At 34.1% G+C, this 13,813-nt stretch overlaps 1 protein-coding gene across 6 annotated transcripts in view; it reads left to right on the top strand.

The window, feature by feature from the left end:
* DGKB (diacylglycerol kinase beta) overlaps positions 1-13,813 on the top strand; it is a 643,035-nt gene that overhangs the window by 245,420 nt on the left and 383,802 nt on the right. For all 6 annotated transcript variants that reach the window (XM_045565381.1, XM_045565377.1, XM_045565376.1 and 3 more), the window contains 2 exons: positions 3,208-3,281; positions 6,002-6,076. In XM_045565381.1, the coding sequence (XP_045421337.1) occupies positions 3,208-3,281; positions 6,002-6,076 (149 nt within the window). The remainder of the gene's footprint in view (positions 1-3,207; positions 3,282-6,001; positions 6,077-13,813) is intronic.

Genomic DNA, 13,813 nt, shown 5'->3' with positions numbered 1-13,813 from the left:
ATTTATCCTCTTAACATGACAAGATACTAGAAGTTAAAACTTCTCAAAATTCTTCAAATGATATATATATATATATATATACTCTTTAGGCAGCAGCAGCAGCTTCCAAGAGACAGATGTAACAGGAGGGGAAAATACTTCTAAATTACCCTATGCCCATGGCTGTTTTACTTAAGAAAAAGAATTTGGGAATTAAGTGCCAGTAGCAGACTCTACCACTAAGACGCTGCTGATTATTTCAGGATTATTGAACACAGTGGTTGCTTGTTTTTAACTTGTAGAACTTGAAGATGACTATGCAGTACTGCAGGTCTTTGGCTTTCAAATCTAAGAATCCTCTCTTTGGTCTCCTGGCACCCAAATATACTCTGCTGGACTGGCCTTTTTTATAGTAACAAAGGTCAGCACAGTTTTAAAGCTCTTTGAATGAGCATTGAAAAACATGCCAAATTTGCCTGGAACTTTAACATTTTGAGTCTAACACCATTAAATGTTTCCTTAACATCAGAGTCTCAGCAGTGCTTCTGTTTAATCACATATCTCCCCTTAAAAAGTGGATTACATTAGGTGTTAGGTGAGTTCCATTATGTTAGGTACCTGTTAATAGCCTCAAAGGTGTGAGAATACACAGTACCTGATATCTTGCAAATAAATAGCACATTTTATTTGTATATTGTTTTATAAGCCTGATCTATGATAAGAAAATGTGTGAAGAAAAGGTTGCTAATTGATTTATTATTCCTGTGTTTCCATGTTGGGTATTTTATTTTTGCCTTTGCAGAATGTCATAATTCTTCTAAATTCTTTAAATTCTCTTCTATTTTTGTAATCAATTTAATCTTTCTCCATCTAACTGCTTCTAAAAATGACATCTAGATTTTGTATTTTATTTCAAGATACTCTATAGGCTATAATCTTTTCAAATGGGATGTTTATTTGTTTGTAAGAATAGACAACTTAAAAATACAATTATTACTGACTTTTAATTTATAACTTATAATGATGCCTTTAAATATTCCAATAAATATATATCTCTGAAAGTCATTGCAAAACATAGTTTCCAAAGAATTCTAAATATTCCACCCAGTGTGAATTTAAATATAATCTCATATAGTCATAAACTGAATGTTGAATTTGGGGAGGAAATGAAAAATTATCCTAAAGAGTATTTGGGTTCAGGTTTAATACTTTGCTCGGAACCTTTATTTAGCTTGAGATTCACACCTCTATTTAAAAACAAGGGGTAACAATTCAAATTGAGTTAGAAATCAACTAAAATCTGTATCTCTTAACATTATTTTTTTGCATATGGAAACTTTAGGAGTTCCAATTTTGTAAAAAGATTAGAAATAAAGGAAAAATAAAGGAAGTTGAATGCTAGTCTCTAGATGTAGGCCTTTTTTGGTATTTATTCATTTTAGTTTTTAATGGCAGGGGACGGGCACTCATGGCAAGCCACCAGTGCTACTGAAACCCAGACCAAAAAGGGGTCCTAGCCTAGGTCTGATTGCTTGCTGAACAGAAATCCAATTACTGAGAACAAGGAGGATTGCCACGGAAGAAAGGAATTTTTAATAGGGGAATAGGAATGTCATCAGCTGAGAAAGACGGGGCTAAAGGGCAGAGTTCAAATCTGTCTCCCTGAGTAAGGAGAGTAGGGGCTTTTAGAAGAGGTTAAGGAATGTGTAAAATCAGTAAGGATGTTGAGTATTGGTGTAACTCCTTCCAGCATCAACTCAAAAGTCCAAAGTTTCACATGACACTCAAGTCCAGTTCCTGCCACCTATGAGCCTGTAAGACCATAAACTAGTTATTTACTTTAAGAGATAATGGTGGTACAGGCATTGGGTAAACATTCCCTTTCCAAAAGGCAGAAATTGGCCAAAAGAAAGGGGACTATATGTCCCTCATCCTGGGCATGCTGGCGTAAGAGGTTTAGCTGCGAGGCCCTGAGCAGCCTCGTCCCTGCGACTTCGGTGGGCGCAGCCCGTGTGGCTGCTGCGTGGATTGGAGCCACCTGCCTGCAGCTTTTCAGGCTGAGGGTGCAGCTGCCGCCGGCCCCACCGTCCCGGGGTCTGGAGGGCAGGAGCCCTCTCCCCGCAGCTCCGCTAGGCAGTGCCCGGGCCGGCTCCCCGTGGGGGCTCCCACTCCACATCCCCCTGGCCCGGCCCTGGTAGGCTTTCTCCGAAAGGCTTCCACCCCGGCTGCAGGATTCTGCCTGGGCCCCCAGGCTTTCCCGATCATCCTCTGAAATCCAGGGTGGAAGCTGCCGAGCTTCCGCCACTCTCACATTCTTGGCACCTGCGGACTTAGCCACACCTGGACTCCACCAAGGCTTATGGCTTGAGTCCCCCGGGACAGAGGCCTGAGCTGTAGCCCTGCGGCCCTGGGAGCCGCCGGCGCCGGAGCAGCGGGCCGCGGAGCGCGGCCGCCTGAGGTAGCACAAAATGGCGGCGCCCGGCCCCCTGAACCCTTCCGTTCTCTCGGGTCTCCGGGCCGCCATGGGAGGGGCAGCCTGGCCTCATTTCCACCTGGGACCTTACCAGCTCTGCCTTACTGTCCGTATTTCTGTCAGAATGTTGGTCGCAACTGCTTACCAGGTCTCTAAGGAGTTCCGAACGGTCCCCCATCTTCCCGTCCTCTTCTGAGCCCTCCCAACTCTTCCAGCCTCTGCCGGTTACCCAGGTCCAAAGCCGCTCCCCCAATTTCAGGTATCTTTATGGCGACATCCCCGTTCCTCACTTAGGCTGCTTTGTGTTGCTATAAAGTCATAGCTTGAGGCTGGGTAATTTAGAAAGAAAAGAGGTTTGTTTGACTCACCGTTCCGCAGGGTGTCCGAGGAGCACATGGCGCCGCGTCCCGCGAGGGCTTTAGGGAGCTTCCAATCGGGGCGGAGGGCGAAGGGCCCGCAGGCCTGTCACGCGGCCGGAGGAACCCAGAGGGAGCAGGAGGGGCCAGGCTCTTTTAAACAATGAGCTCTCCCGTGAACTAACAAAGTGAGAGCTCACTCATTACTGCAGAGAGGCTACCAGCCACTCCTGAGGGATCCATCCCCGTGACGCAAACACCTGCCACCAGGTCCCCCCTCCAACGCCGGGGGTGGCATTTCAACAGGACATTTGGAGGGCCCAAAAAGCCAAACCACAGCAGTCCTTTTCATATTTAATGTGCCTAGTCATTTTTCCGTTTATCCGTCTTTCCTTCTAGATCACTCCTGTTCCCGGTACTCACCCGCTTTTAGTTTTTGTGAACCCCAAAAGTGGTGGGAAGCAAGGAGAACGGTAAGTTTTTAAAAATCATTTCCTTTTCTGTGTCACATGCATGTACAAAGATAAACTAAAATTATGATGTAAAATGCTTAAAAACATTATTCCTCACTGTTTACTAATTTTAGTACACAATGAACAATGCTAGCATGTATATATACAATATATGTATATAGGGATATGATGTTTTTAGAATTCAAAGTTTAATATAATAGCCTTTGGTAAATATGTTTATTGTCAGAGTTTAGGTATTTGAATTCTCTCTACCCCACCTATCGCCCCTAGCCCTTAACAAACAGCTTCAAATACAGCATGGCTTCATAAATACTGTTGAATGAAAATTGGTTCTCTAAATGGTTAACATGATGGCTTCAGGTAAATCATAACCCAGTACTGAGGAACAGAATTTATATCTAGCTTCTAGGCAAAATATATTATAATGATTTTCTGCATGTGCATTTTGGAGAACATGATGCCATATTTCCTGGAGAAGCACAGACTATTTAATCTGAATAGTAATGAACTGCCTTATCAGGTATATCAGTATTCTGGCTGATAACAAAATTTCATTTTTGTAATGAATGAATGATTAAATAATTATATTTAATACAAATATGAAAATCACTACATTGAAAAGTAATTCTTATGTTCTTAAGAGGACAGTCATAAACAAAAACCTTATACCTGCCTGAATGCTTTCTAGATGTCTTTTTTTTTCCAGAATATTATGGGGGTACAAACATTTTGATTACATGAATTGCTTTTGTACAGTTTGAGTCAAAGTTATAAATATGTCCTTCACCCATATAGATGTCTTTTCTAATCTCAACCAAAAAAGGCAAACATATAAAAGCACTCACCCAACTACTGTGACAGTAAAACAAATTCCTTTGTGGTTCACCAAATAACAAAGTTGAAATATTTCTCTCAATAAGGGAATTTTGTAACTTAATTTACTTTCTGTACCATTTAGTTTTCCAATGAAATGAAGAGTGTTCTTTATTTTTCAATCAACAAAATATTTACTTCTGCTTAAAAAGTATAAGTATAAGTTTCTTCTCTTTCATCACCATATGGTTATGTTTTTACTCTGTGAAATGTGATATAAATTATTTAAAATAAATGGCTTACTAATTAAAAATATTCATAATGCTTTATTAAAGAGAATAGTGTCACTCAGAGATATGAAGTAGTAATGAAATAGTAATGCTATAATATTTTTCTCCTTTACTATTTATAGTCTGTCAGCTATATATATTATAGATATTTTGGAAAAAAGTAAACTTTTCACAAAGAATTAGATAAAACTTAAATTCATGTTGAAAGTTAGAGACAAATTAAATCTTAAGAGAAAAAGGTGCTGGGGATAAAAGGCATAAGAAGCAGTCATGCAGGGAGGCAGGCCCCTAACAGTTGTATTGCAATGCCACACAGCAAATGTTAAAATAGAAATGTTTAAAATAAAGGTGCTATAAAAACTTAGAGGAGGAGGTAACTATTTCTGAAAACCAAGATGTCTTCAGAGAAGAAGTAGCTTTTGTACTGGTTTTCATTTAAGTAGATATTTGTCAAATGAAAGGAGAAAAACAGATTTGTGAAAGGGCATGGTGTAAACCAGGAGGAATTTACCGAGGTTAAAGTTTAAGGGGAAAGGAGAGAAAAATGAGAGAGAGAGACTGTGGCCATTTTGTGGAGATATTTGAATTTTATATTGTGAATAACTCACCACTAGCAGGAACTTCTCATCATGACCGTACTTACACAGCAGTCGAGAAGAGGGCTGGATTACCCAAAATTTTATAGACCTTGTGAGGGAACTGGAAGCCTGAGCTAAGGTAGTGGGATGGAGTAGCCAGGTTTGATAGACATTTCTCAGAAGGAAGAGGTATTGAGACAGATTCTAAAAGATATAAGCACATATTACATAGTGAATCTGGAGAGTTTTTATCAGTAAATATCCTAAGAATGTGTTTATAAAATATGTTTTTATATATATATAAAATTAATTTAAAAAACTAAGTATGTCCTTTCACTTTTAATATTTTGTCTAAGAATCCCAACCGTGTGGCATAGGTATATACATAGAAAAAATTTTGTTGCATTTGCTTACAAAGATTTTTTTCAGAAAAAAATAAAAATTATTTAATATGGCCTGTTGAGACAGTTTAGCAATTTTGTGAGCTGACTAATCAAGATGATTTTCTATATAAAATGATTAGGCCAAGTGAGGCTATATTCTTTGCTTACATATATACATATAAAGTATATAATCCCATTTTACATAGGGGAGAGATAATTTTAGACTAAATTAGGTTGGCTCAATGACTTAATATTGAGCTCCATGTAGGGAAATGTCTACTGACAAGTGTTTATTGAAAGAAAATATTTAAGGAATTTTATAGTAAAATATTTTTAAAATATTTATTTGAAATCTAGTTAGCTAAATAATGTTCAAATGAGGTTTATAAAATATTCTAAATAAATATGCATATTAAGAATGCAAACATTAGTTCTAACAATAAGCTATATTGCCTTTATAATGGCTACTAAGCCCTTTTTTTAAAAGAATCATTAGTTCCTAATGAGTTGTTATACTTCTAATATTGTTAATGCAAAATTTATCAAATATCTTCAGTTATAACCACATATATTTATAATATTAACGGATGCTATTTATTTAAAATTATTGGGTATCATTAAATTTTCTTTTCCCCCTTATATTTTCACCTTTATAGAATTTACAGAAAATTCCAGTATCTACTAAATCCTCGTCAGGTTTACAGTCTTGCTGGACATGGACCAATGCCAGGGTAAGTCCAAGGACAATATCATTACCATTAACTCACTTAATACTAACTAATTAAATAAGCAACCTGCTGTATCTAGAAATAATGTTATTTGACTACAGCAGCCAGATTAGTATATGAAAATTGAATATCAGTTACATAAGAGAAATCAACGTTTTTTGAAATAGCTAACAATCCATTTGAAGCAGACTTCTCTCCTAAACATTGTCATCTTCTTAATAGTACTGATAACAATAATAATCACTCTCTCTCTCACACACACACACACAAGCTGAGTGCTTAAACATTTAAACCATGTGTTTGTAGAACTACTCTCCTTTCTTGTACTTGTTAAATGTAAAATATTTCCTACAAAGGAAAGAGAAAGCCAGTTAACAAGGAATGGAAATCATAATATGATTTTTTCATTTACTGCTTACAAAATCTAATGAATATTACTCTCTTATAATATACTTTGTTGTTAATATATAAGATGTAGTAAAATAAGATTTTTTTTGGCATAAACCATATAATTTTGATATCACAAATACTCACTGAAATAAATCATTGTTACTTTGGCCTAATTAAATAATTAGTGTCATCTTCTTCCACTGGCCTCTTTTTTCTCTATCAACATAAGAGTAAACAGTAGACCACAGGAAGTGGCGAAAAACTCTGCTATACTTATTTCTTTTAAAGAAAAAAGCCATGTGATTTAAAAGGAGTCTTATAGGTCATTCTCAGGAACTACAAACAAAGTATTGAAATTGTCTATACTCTTTTAAAAGCTCAGAATAAAATGTATACCATGTGTCTTATGTTAAACAAATGTTAATAAAATCCAAGTAATTAATGTAAGGCTCCCACAATTATATTCATCTTTCTTTTACTGCCTTGCTGCCTGCTGGCCAGAATCAGTTTCCAAATGCTGAGCTGTGGTCTGTGGAATCGCCTTCCTGTAGCAGGCAGACCACAGGATTTAGTTCAGAAAAATGCCTTTGTTAAGCTCCAAACTACAGAACATAGAGGACCATGATCAGACTGTTGGCTAGGTGAGCTAGCCACATGCAGCCAGCTCCAGTGTAGATAAAGCCATGACAAAGCATAGTCTTGATATTAATTCAGAAGCTCAATCAGGAGAGCTTTTTCTTGCTTTTTAATATTCTCTGGACTTCAAAGAAGTAGCTCTTGTTCTGTAGGATTAGGAACTGGGCATTCTAAAGTTTAAGTGATTCCAAGACCTCTATAAGTCCATTCAAACCAAGTAAACCTAGGATTTCCCATTTTTCACAATTAAATTGGGGGAAGGAGGTATTGATTTTGCAAATTAAAAATGTTATAACTTAACCAATGTGTGCCTTCATTGTCTCATCTGTAAAATGAGGAATAGCACCTGCTTCATAGGAAAGTGAAGTTAAATGTTATAGTGCCTCTGAAGCATATAAAATGTGCTTACTATATAGTATGTATCAATACTATTTGCAGTAATATTAATTAATAATTAATAACATGGCTACTTTGTAACTCTAGTAAATACACTGTAATAACATTGATTTTAGCCCTGTTTTCTCATTTCATTTTTTTCTACTACACTTTAAATATGTATTACATGTTTCCTTCACTCTCTCAATTTTAAGCATCCTATTATTCTCTACTCTATTTTAATATATATAAAAATTAATTTAGAAAACAAGTTAAAGTCTCCTCTTTAAGCACTATTACTGCTTAGGAAATAGGAAATACCATTATGATTGTTTGGGTATATTTTCCTAAACAATCTAATATACACATAAAAACTAATATATTCTTATCTATCTATCTATAGTGTATTCATGTGCCGGCACACATATGTTGGATAGGTATATAGATAAATAAATTTTTATATAACTTGGAGTATAGATTATATATTTCCCTACACATTCCTTTTTATACTCAAAAGTAAATGATATGCATTGTTCTATTTCAGCAGATACTGATCAGTTTCATTATTTCTAAGTGCTGCATGATATTCCATAATTATGTTAGCTATCCCATTATGATGAATATTTAGATTGCTTGTGTTTTTCAAATATTACCAAATATGTTCAATTAATACTTATGTAGTGGGGCGTGGTGGCTCATGCCTGTAATCCTAGCACTTTGGGAGGTCAAGATGGGAGGATCACTTGAGCCTGGGAGTTTGAGACCAGCCTGAGCAACATAACGAGATCCCATCTCTACATTAAATAAAAAAAATTAGCAGGGTGTGGTAGTGCGCACCTGTAGTCCCAGCTACTTGGGAGGCTGAAGTAGGAGTATGGCTTAAGCCCAGGAGTTTGAGTTTGCAGTCAGCTGTGATGATACCACTGCTCTCTAGCTCAAGCAACAGAGCAAGACCCTGTCTCAAAAACAAAACAAAACAAGTGTATCAGTGTATCTGTTTGTTTTTGAAAGCGTATTCAAATACTTTTATGGATTATGTTGCTATGTGTAGAATTGCCTTGGTTGAAAATATTTAATGTCTCAAGTTTTTTTAAGCAAAATAAGATTGAATACAATTGTGTTGAATTTCTAGTTTCACCTTGATCACTAGGAGCTCTCTCCAATACAAAATCCCACACTGCATTCCCAGTGACAGACCCACACTTCCAGAAGTGAGCTATTCCTCTGTTGTTATCCTAAAGGCAAATGCCACAGGTAGTTGCTCAGAATGGGGACTCTGGCCACACTATGTTACCCTTAACTTAACCCAGTGGCTGATATGCTCACTTGTAACTCCTCCCATTCCTTTTTCTAGCTGTGCTCCCTGATCATGGGTCTGCTGAGAGAGTGTCTTATTGCAGTGGTTCCCTTTCAATGTTATTGCCTTACAAGGTGCTCTATTCTGTAGGATCCCCCCACTAATCTAATACCCTTTGTGATTTACACATTTTAGTTTTATCACCATTTCTGGTTTATTACTTTTCTAATGCTACAATAGATATACTTTTTAAAAATATGTATTTTATTTGCTATCTTGAACCTGCAGTTATTTATTCTTTTAATTTCTTTTTTTTCCATTTTTATTCTTTAGCATATCAATTTATATTGTTCTTTTTGTATCATCTCTTCTTTCATGCTATCTTTATTTTTTGCTTTTTCTAACACTTTGTTTGTAAGAGCAGGTGATTTTCTTGATTGACTGAAACTGTCCCTAGTGTGAATTATCTAGTAAATACTAAAATTCTCTGGCATTTGTTTCCTTTTTGATCTTTAATTGTATTAAAACAGATGTGTGTATTTGTTTCCAGTATATCTCCTTCTGTAAATTCTTTCTCTCCGATCCTGACTATTCTGTTTCAAGATGTCTAAACTAGAGTCTATTTCATAAAGGTTGTTTCCTGCCTAGTGGTACTTATTGTGATATAATTTAACAAATTATTTAGAAGTATAAATTACTCAGAAATGATGAAACATAAAATATAAATTGCTCCCTGGTTTTTATATAATAAGATTTTTTCTTCACAATATTAAAATAAATATGTACATTTCTAGTTGTACACCAACTTCACATGCTAATATTACTTATGAAAAGTTAATATCAACTTTTTTGTATACTTCTAAAGTTGTTTGTAACCTTCTGACTGTAAGCTTTATGAATACACAGATAGTTTATTCTCATATCATATCTAAAAGTTTAAGCCAAAAATAACAAATATTTATTAAATTTATTGAATTGAAATAAAACACAAGATAACTTTAAAATATGTAAATTATTTTTCAGATTGATGAACATAATTAGATATAATGAACTGTTTGTCAGAAAGGTGCTTTATAAAAATCTTCGGTTTCATCTACCCAAATTAAAAGCAAAATACCTGTAATTTTAAAAATATAATTTAATAGTCAACCTACAGATTCAACTATTACAAATATCATACATATTTCTGTAGTAAAGCCTTAGAATATAATCCTAGTAAAATAAATGTGTAATTTAGAAATTACATAACAGATTCCACAGATTTCATTACTTTCTTAATTTAAAATATCATTTTATGTAGCCAAATTTCTACCATATTTTATTTAAATAAATCTCTCCTCTTACATCAGAGCTTATGACCTTTAACATATATCTGTTGTTAATAGAATCATGTTGGAGAAATGAACAAAATCCTCAAAAGGCAAAACATTGTTCATTAAAACTCAATCAAGCTGTACTAGAAATTTCAAAAACAAAAAACAGAACCCTGTCCTTTACTAATTTATAGTTATATATTTTTAAACTATCCTAAATGGTGACTATTTTCCATGTACTAGAAAAAGTTTATATTTTAACACATGATCTTTATAAAAATATTTTATTATACTAATGAAATTAAGAATATTTTGTATACTACATCAAAGTCCATTTCAACTAAATATTAATTTTTTATTCATTTAAAAATGACTTGAAAAAACTTGATATTCCTTTTAACATTAATTTTTAAAGAATTATGTACATTAGTCAAAAAGAGAAAACATATTTAGACCACATTACAGAACCTATTGTTTACTGCCTTCTTATTTTAAACTTATTTTATACTAGGGAGAATATTAAAGTTATTTAATGAGTTAACATTGTAGGTTTCCCAGAAATAAATATTCTCTCATTTTCTGTCTCTCATTCTCTCTTTTGTCATTTCTCTGACTCTCTCCCTTTCTCCTTCTATCCTTCACTTCTAACATACACACAGGCATAAGAGATGTTTTTGAAATTTCCAGAGATAATGAAATGAATGTTTGAATTATTAATGGCCCACTGGAATATATATTTTTTCACATACTGTAAAAATTATTTCTGGTTATGATGGTAACAGCAATAAGTTACACTGCACTTTTAAAGATGAGTTCAAATTACATTTTTAATAACTCTCCCACTTATCCACATGGACTGTCCTTCTAAAACAGTATAAATTCACTTTTCATACAGTATCTCAAAAGGCTAACCAAATTTGTTGAAGCAGATACATTTCCTAGTTTATCTAAACTTTATAATTTATTGTTAAAATAAAGTACGTAAGATTTGAGATGGGCGAATACGGTTATAATTAGCTTTACCTTAAAAGGAAATGATGGAAGACTCTCATTAAATTCATAAGTCATCACTTTAAAGCTGATTATCAAGATTCATAGAGAAGAGATGAAATATCTCTTTTTGTAATATATATATATATATAATGAATTGGGGGACATAAATGCATCATGCATAGATTTTTTTAGATACTACATTAGCAATAATATCAATGATACCAAGGTATGTATAGATACAGTTTGGCTATTAAACAAGGTGGAAGTTATTAAAAATGAGTTTTCTAGACTATAAATATAGTTTCAAAAACAATACTAACATCACAAATCAGAAAATTCATGCAGATTTTACTGAGGCAACTGTGAAGACATCTAATCTTGTAACTTTAAGAATAATATGTAACTGTGTACATGCAAGTATGAATATGAATTGAGCAGAATAATAAGAGATAAGTATGCTTGTTTCTGGTTCTAAATGCTTAAATCAGAATGCAGACCTTTCTTAAGACAAATTCTTGAAGTAAACTATTTTTTTTCTAAATAAGGAGGAGGAAAAGGAAGAAAAGGAGACTTGATGACATATGATAAAGTCATTTTTGATCCTTCAGTCTTGTGTTTCCTCAATACAAACAAATATGAATATGTATAATTAAAGTGAGCATTCACTATGCATTGATATGCTAAAATATATATGAATCTCATACTGATTTCCTCTAAGTATCAAAGAATATCATTGTATAATATAAAATGTGTAATACATACACTGCTTAATAGCCATACACTTATTTATTTTTATATAGTCAATCTGATTTCTAACCAATGCATCCACATATTATATAAATGACAGTATTTTATTTTCTTTGAATAATAGAATTGGAGATTGGAATCAAAAGAAGTATCTGTATATTGGCATTTAAGAAATCTGATTTTAAGACACTTTCTAAGATGATTTTGGAATCAGTACTGTAATTTTTTTCTTTCTTAAAATATTTTTCTGATGTGCCTTTTAAATAATATTGTTAGGTACAAATGAAAACTTAATGATTTTTCTGTATCAATTTTATCCTAACACTTACTAAAAATGAAAAGTAAGCTTCTGAATCTTAGAGGAAATTTAACTACATTTGTTTTTAGTGGCACTGAGCATCACAATCTCACCACCTATCTTTTTTATTGTGTTAACACTTAACATGAGCTCAACCCTCTTAACAACTTTTTAATTGTACAAAACAGTATTGCTACCTATAGGAACAATGTTGTACAGCAGATTTCTAGAACTTATTCATCTTTCATAACTGAAACTTTAAGAAAGTGTTTTTTTTTAGTGGTCACTGTTAAGCAAATGTGGTAAGAAAGTATCTGACACAGGGTTACTAAACCCATATATTAACATAGGCTCCCTTTTAAATTTAGCTATTGTAAATAAATAGTAAACTTTATAGAACCAATGCTATAAAGACCAACATTGAAAACTCAGATATCATTAATATCCTTCATAAATCACTTGAAGTTTTAATTTCTAAAAATGTCCATAAGTATAATGTGCCAAGCATGATTATTTCATTGTAAAATGTTTATACGTATTAATTCTTCAAGTGGACCTTTTGAAACTGAGAGGTAAAAAGTACAGTGCACAGTACTGAAGTTGCACCAAAGGGAAGTCCTTCCAGACACTCCTCATTCTTTCACTCCTCTCCACTGGAAGGGCGACCCAGGAAGTGGGAACTTCACAGCTGGTGGTCATTGCAGCCTTACTGGGTGAAAAGTCAGTGCCATGTATAGCCTTCTACTTTGGCTCTTGCCAAGTCTCTTGGATTTGTTTGCCCTCTATCACAGCTATTTTTCTCTGCACCTTCTGTTTACAATGATGTAAGCAGGTCTCCCAATTGTCCACTGGCTACAATTTCAGATTGGAGGTAGGAGAACTCTCCTTACCATCCAATCCAGCTTTACTTGTTAGAAAATTCTCTTTGTGACTATTCTGCCAAAACACTAGGGGTGGGTGATGTGGGGGTATAGATGAGTGGCAGGCATTTTGACCTATAACACATATATACTACCTTTAATCAAGGGGAAAAATTAAATTAGTAATAAGCTATGGATAGTAAAATTCATTTGCAAGCACACTTCGTTGCATGTTTAGCCCAAAAAAGCAGGTGGTGTTAATTCCATTTTAAAGATAAAGAAACTGAAGGTCAGAATGATTAAATAATTTTCCAAAGCTGCTATTCAATGAATGAATGAAATAAGGAATGAATGAATCTCTAGGGAAAACTGCATGGATTGAGTGGATTAAGAAGTTAAGATAAAGAGAGGTCAATTTTTCAATCCAACTAGCAATCAATTTACAGAGAGTAAGCTGGTCTGACAGTCACATGGGGTTTATGTTTGGGGGTAGGATGCTGCTGAAGAACCAATGATGACAATTTTAAAAGAAAACAAGAATGAATAACAGATGAAACATCATCATGGAGTAGAAGAACAATGGTGAGTCAACTGGATGGTTAGGCTTTCACCAAAAACAATTAGCTTTGATAAATGTTTCAGCTACTGACATGTTTTAAAAAGCTCTCATAATCTTCAGTGCCAAAATATTTGAAAACCTAGGAGAGAGAGACAAATTGCTACAGAAATATACCTTGTAAAAGCTGACTTAAGAAGAATTGGAAAGCATGAATTTTTTCAGGAATTATTCAAGGAATTTAAATAATTATTTAAGAATTTTCTATTAAAAAA

This window comes from Lemur catta, chromosome 11 (assembly GCF_020740605.2).
Source record: "Lemur catta isolate mLemCat1 chromosome 11, mLemCat1.pri, whole genome shotgun sequence".
NCBI lineage: Eukaryota > Metazoa > Chordata > Mammalia > Primates > Lemuridae > Lemur > Lemur catta.
Note: the sequence above shows the minus strand (reverse complement) of the source record. Positions and strands in the feature narration are given on the sequence as shown.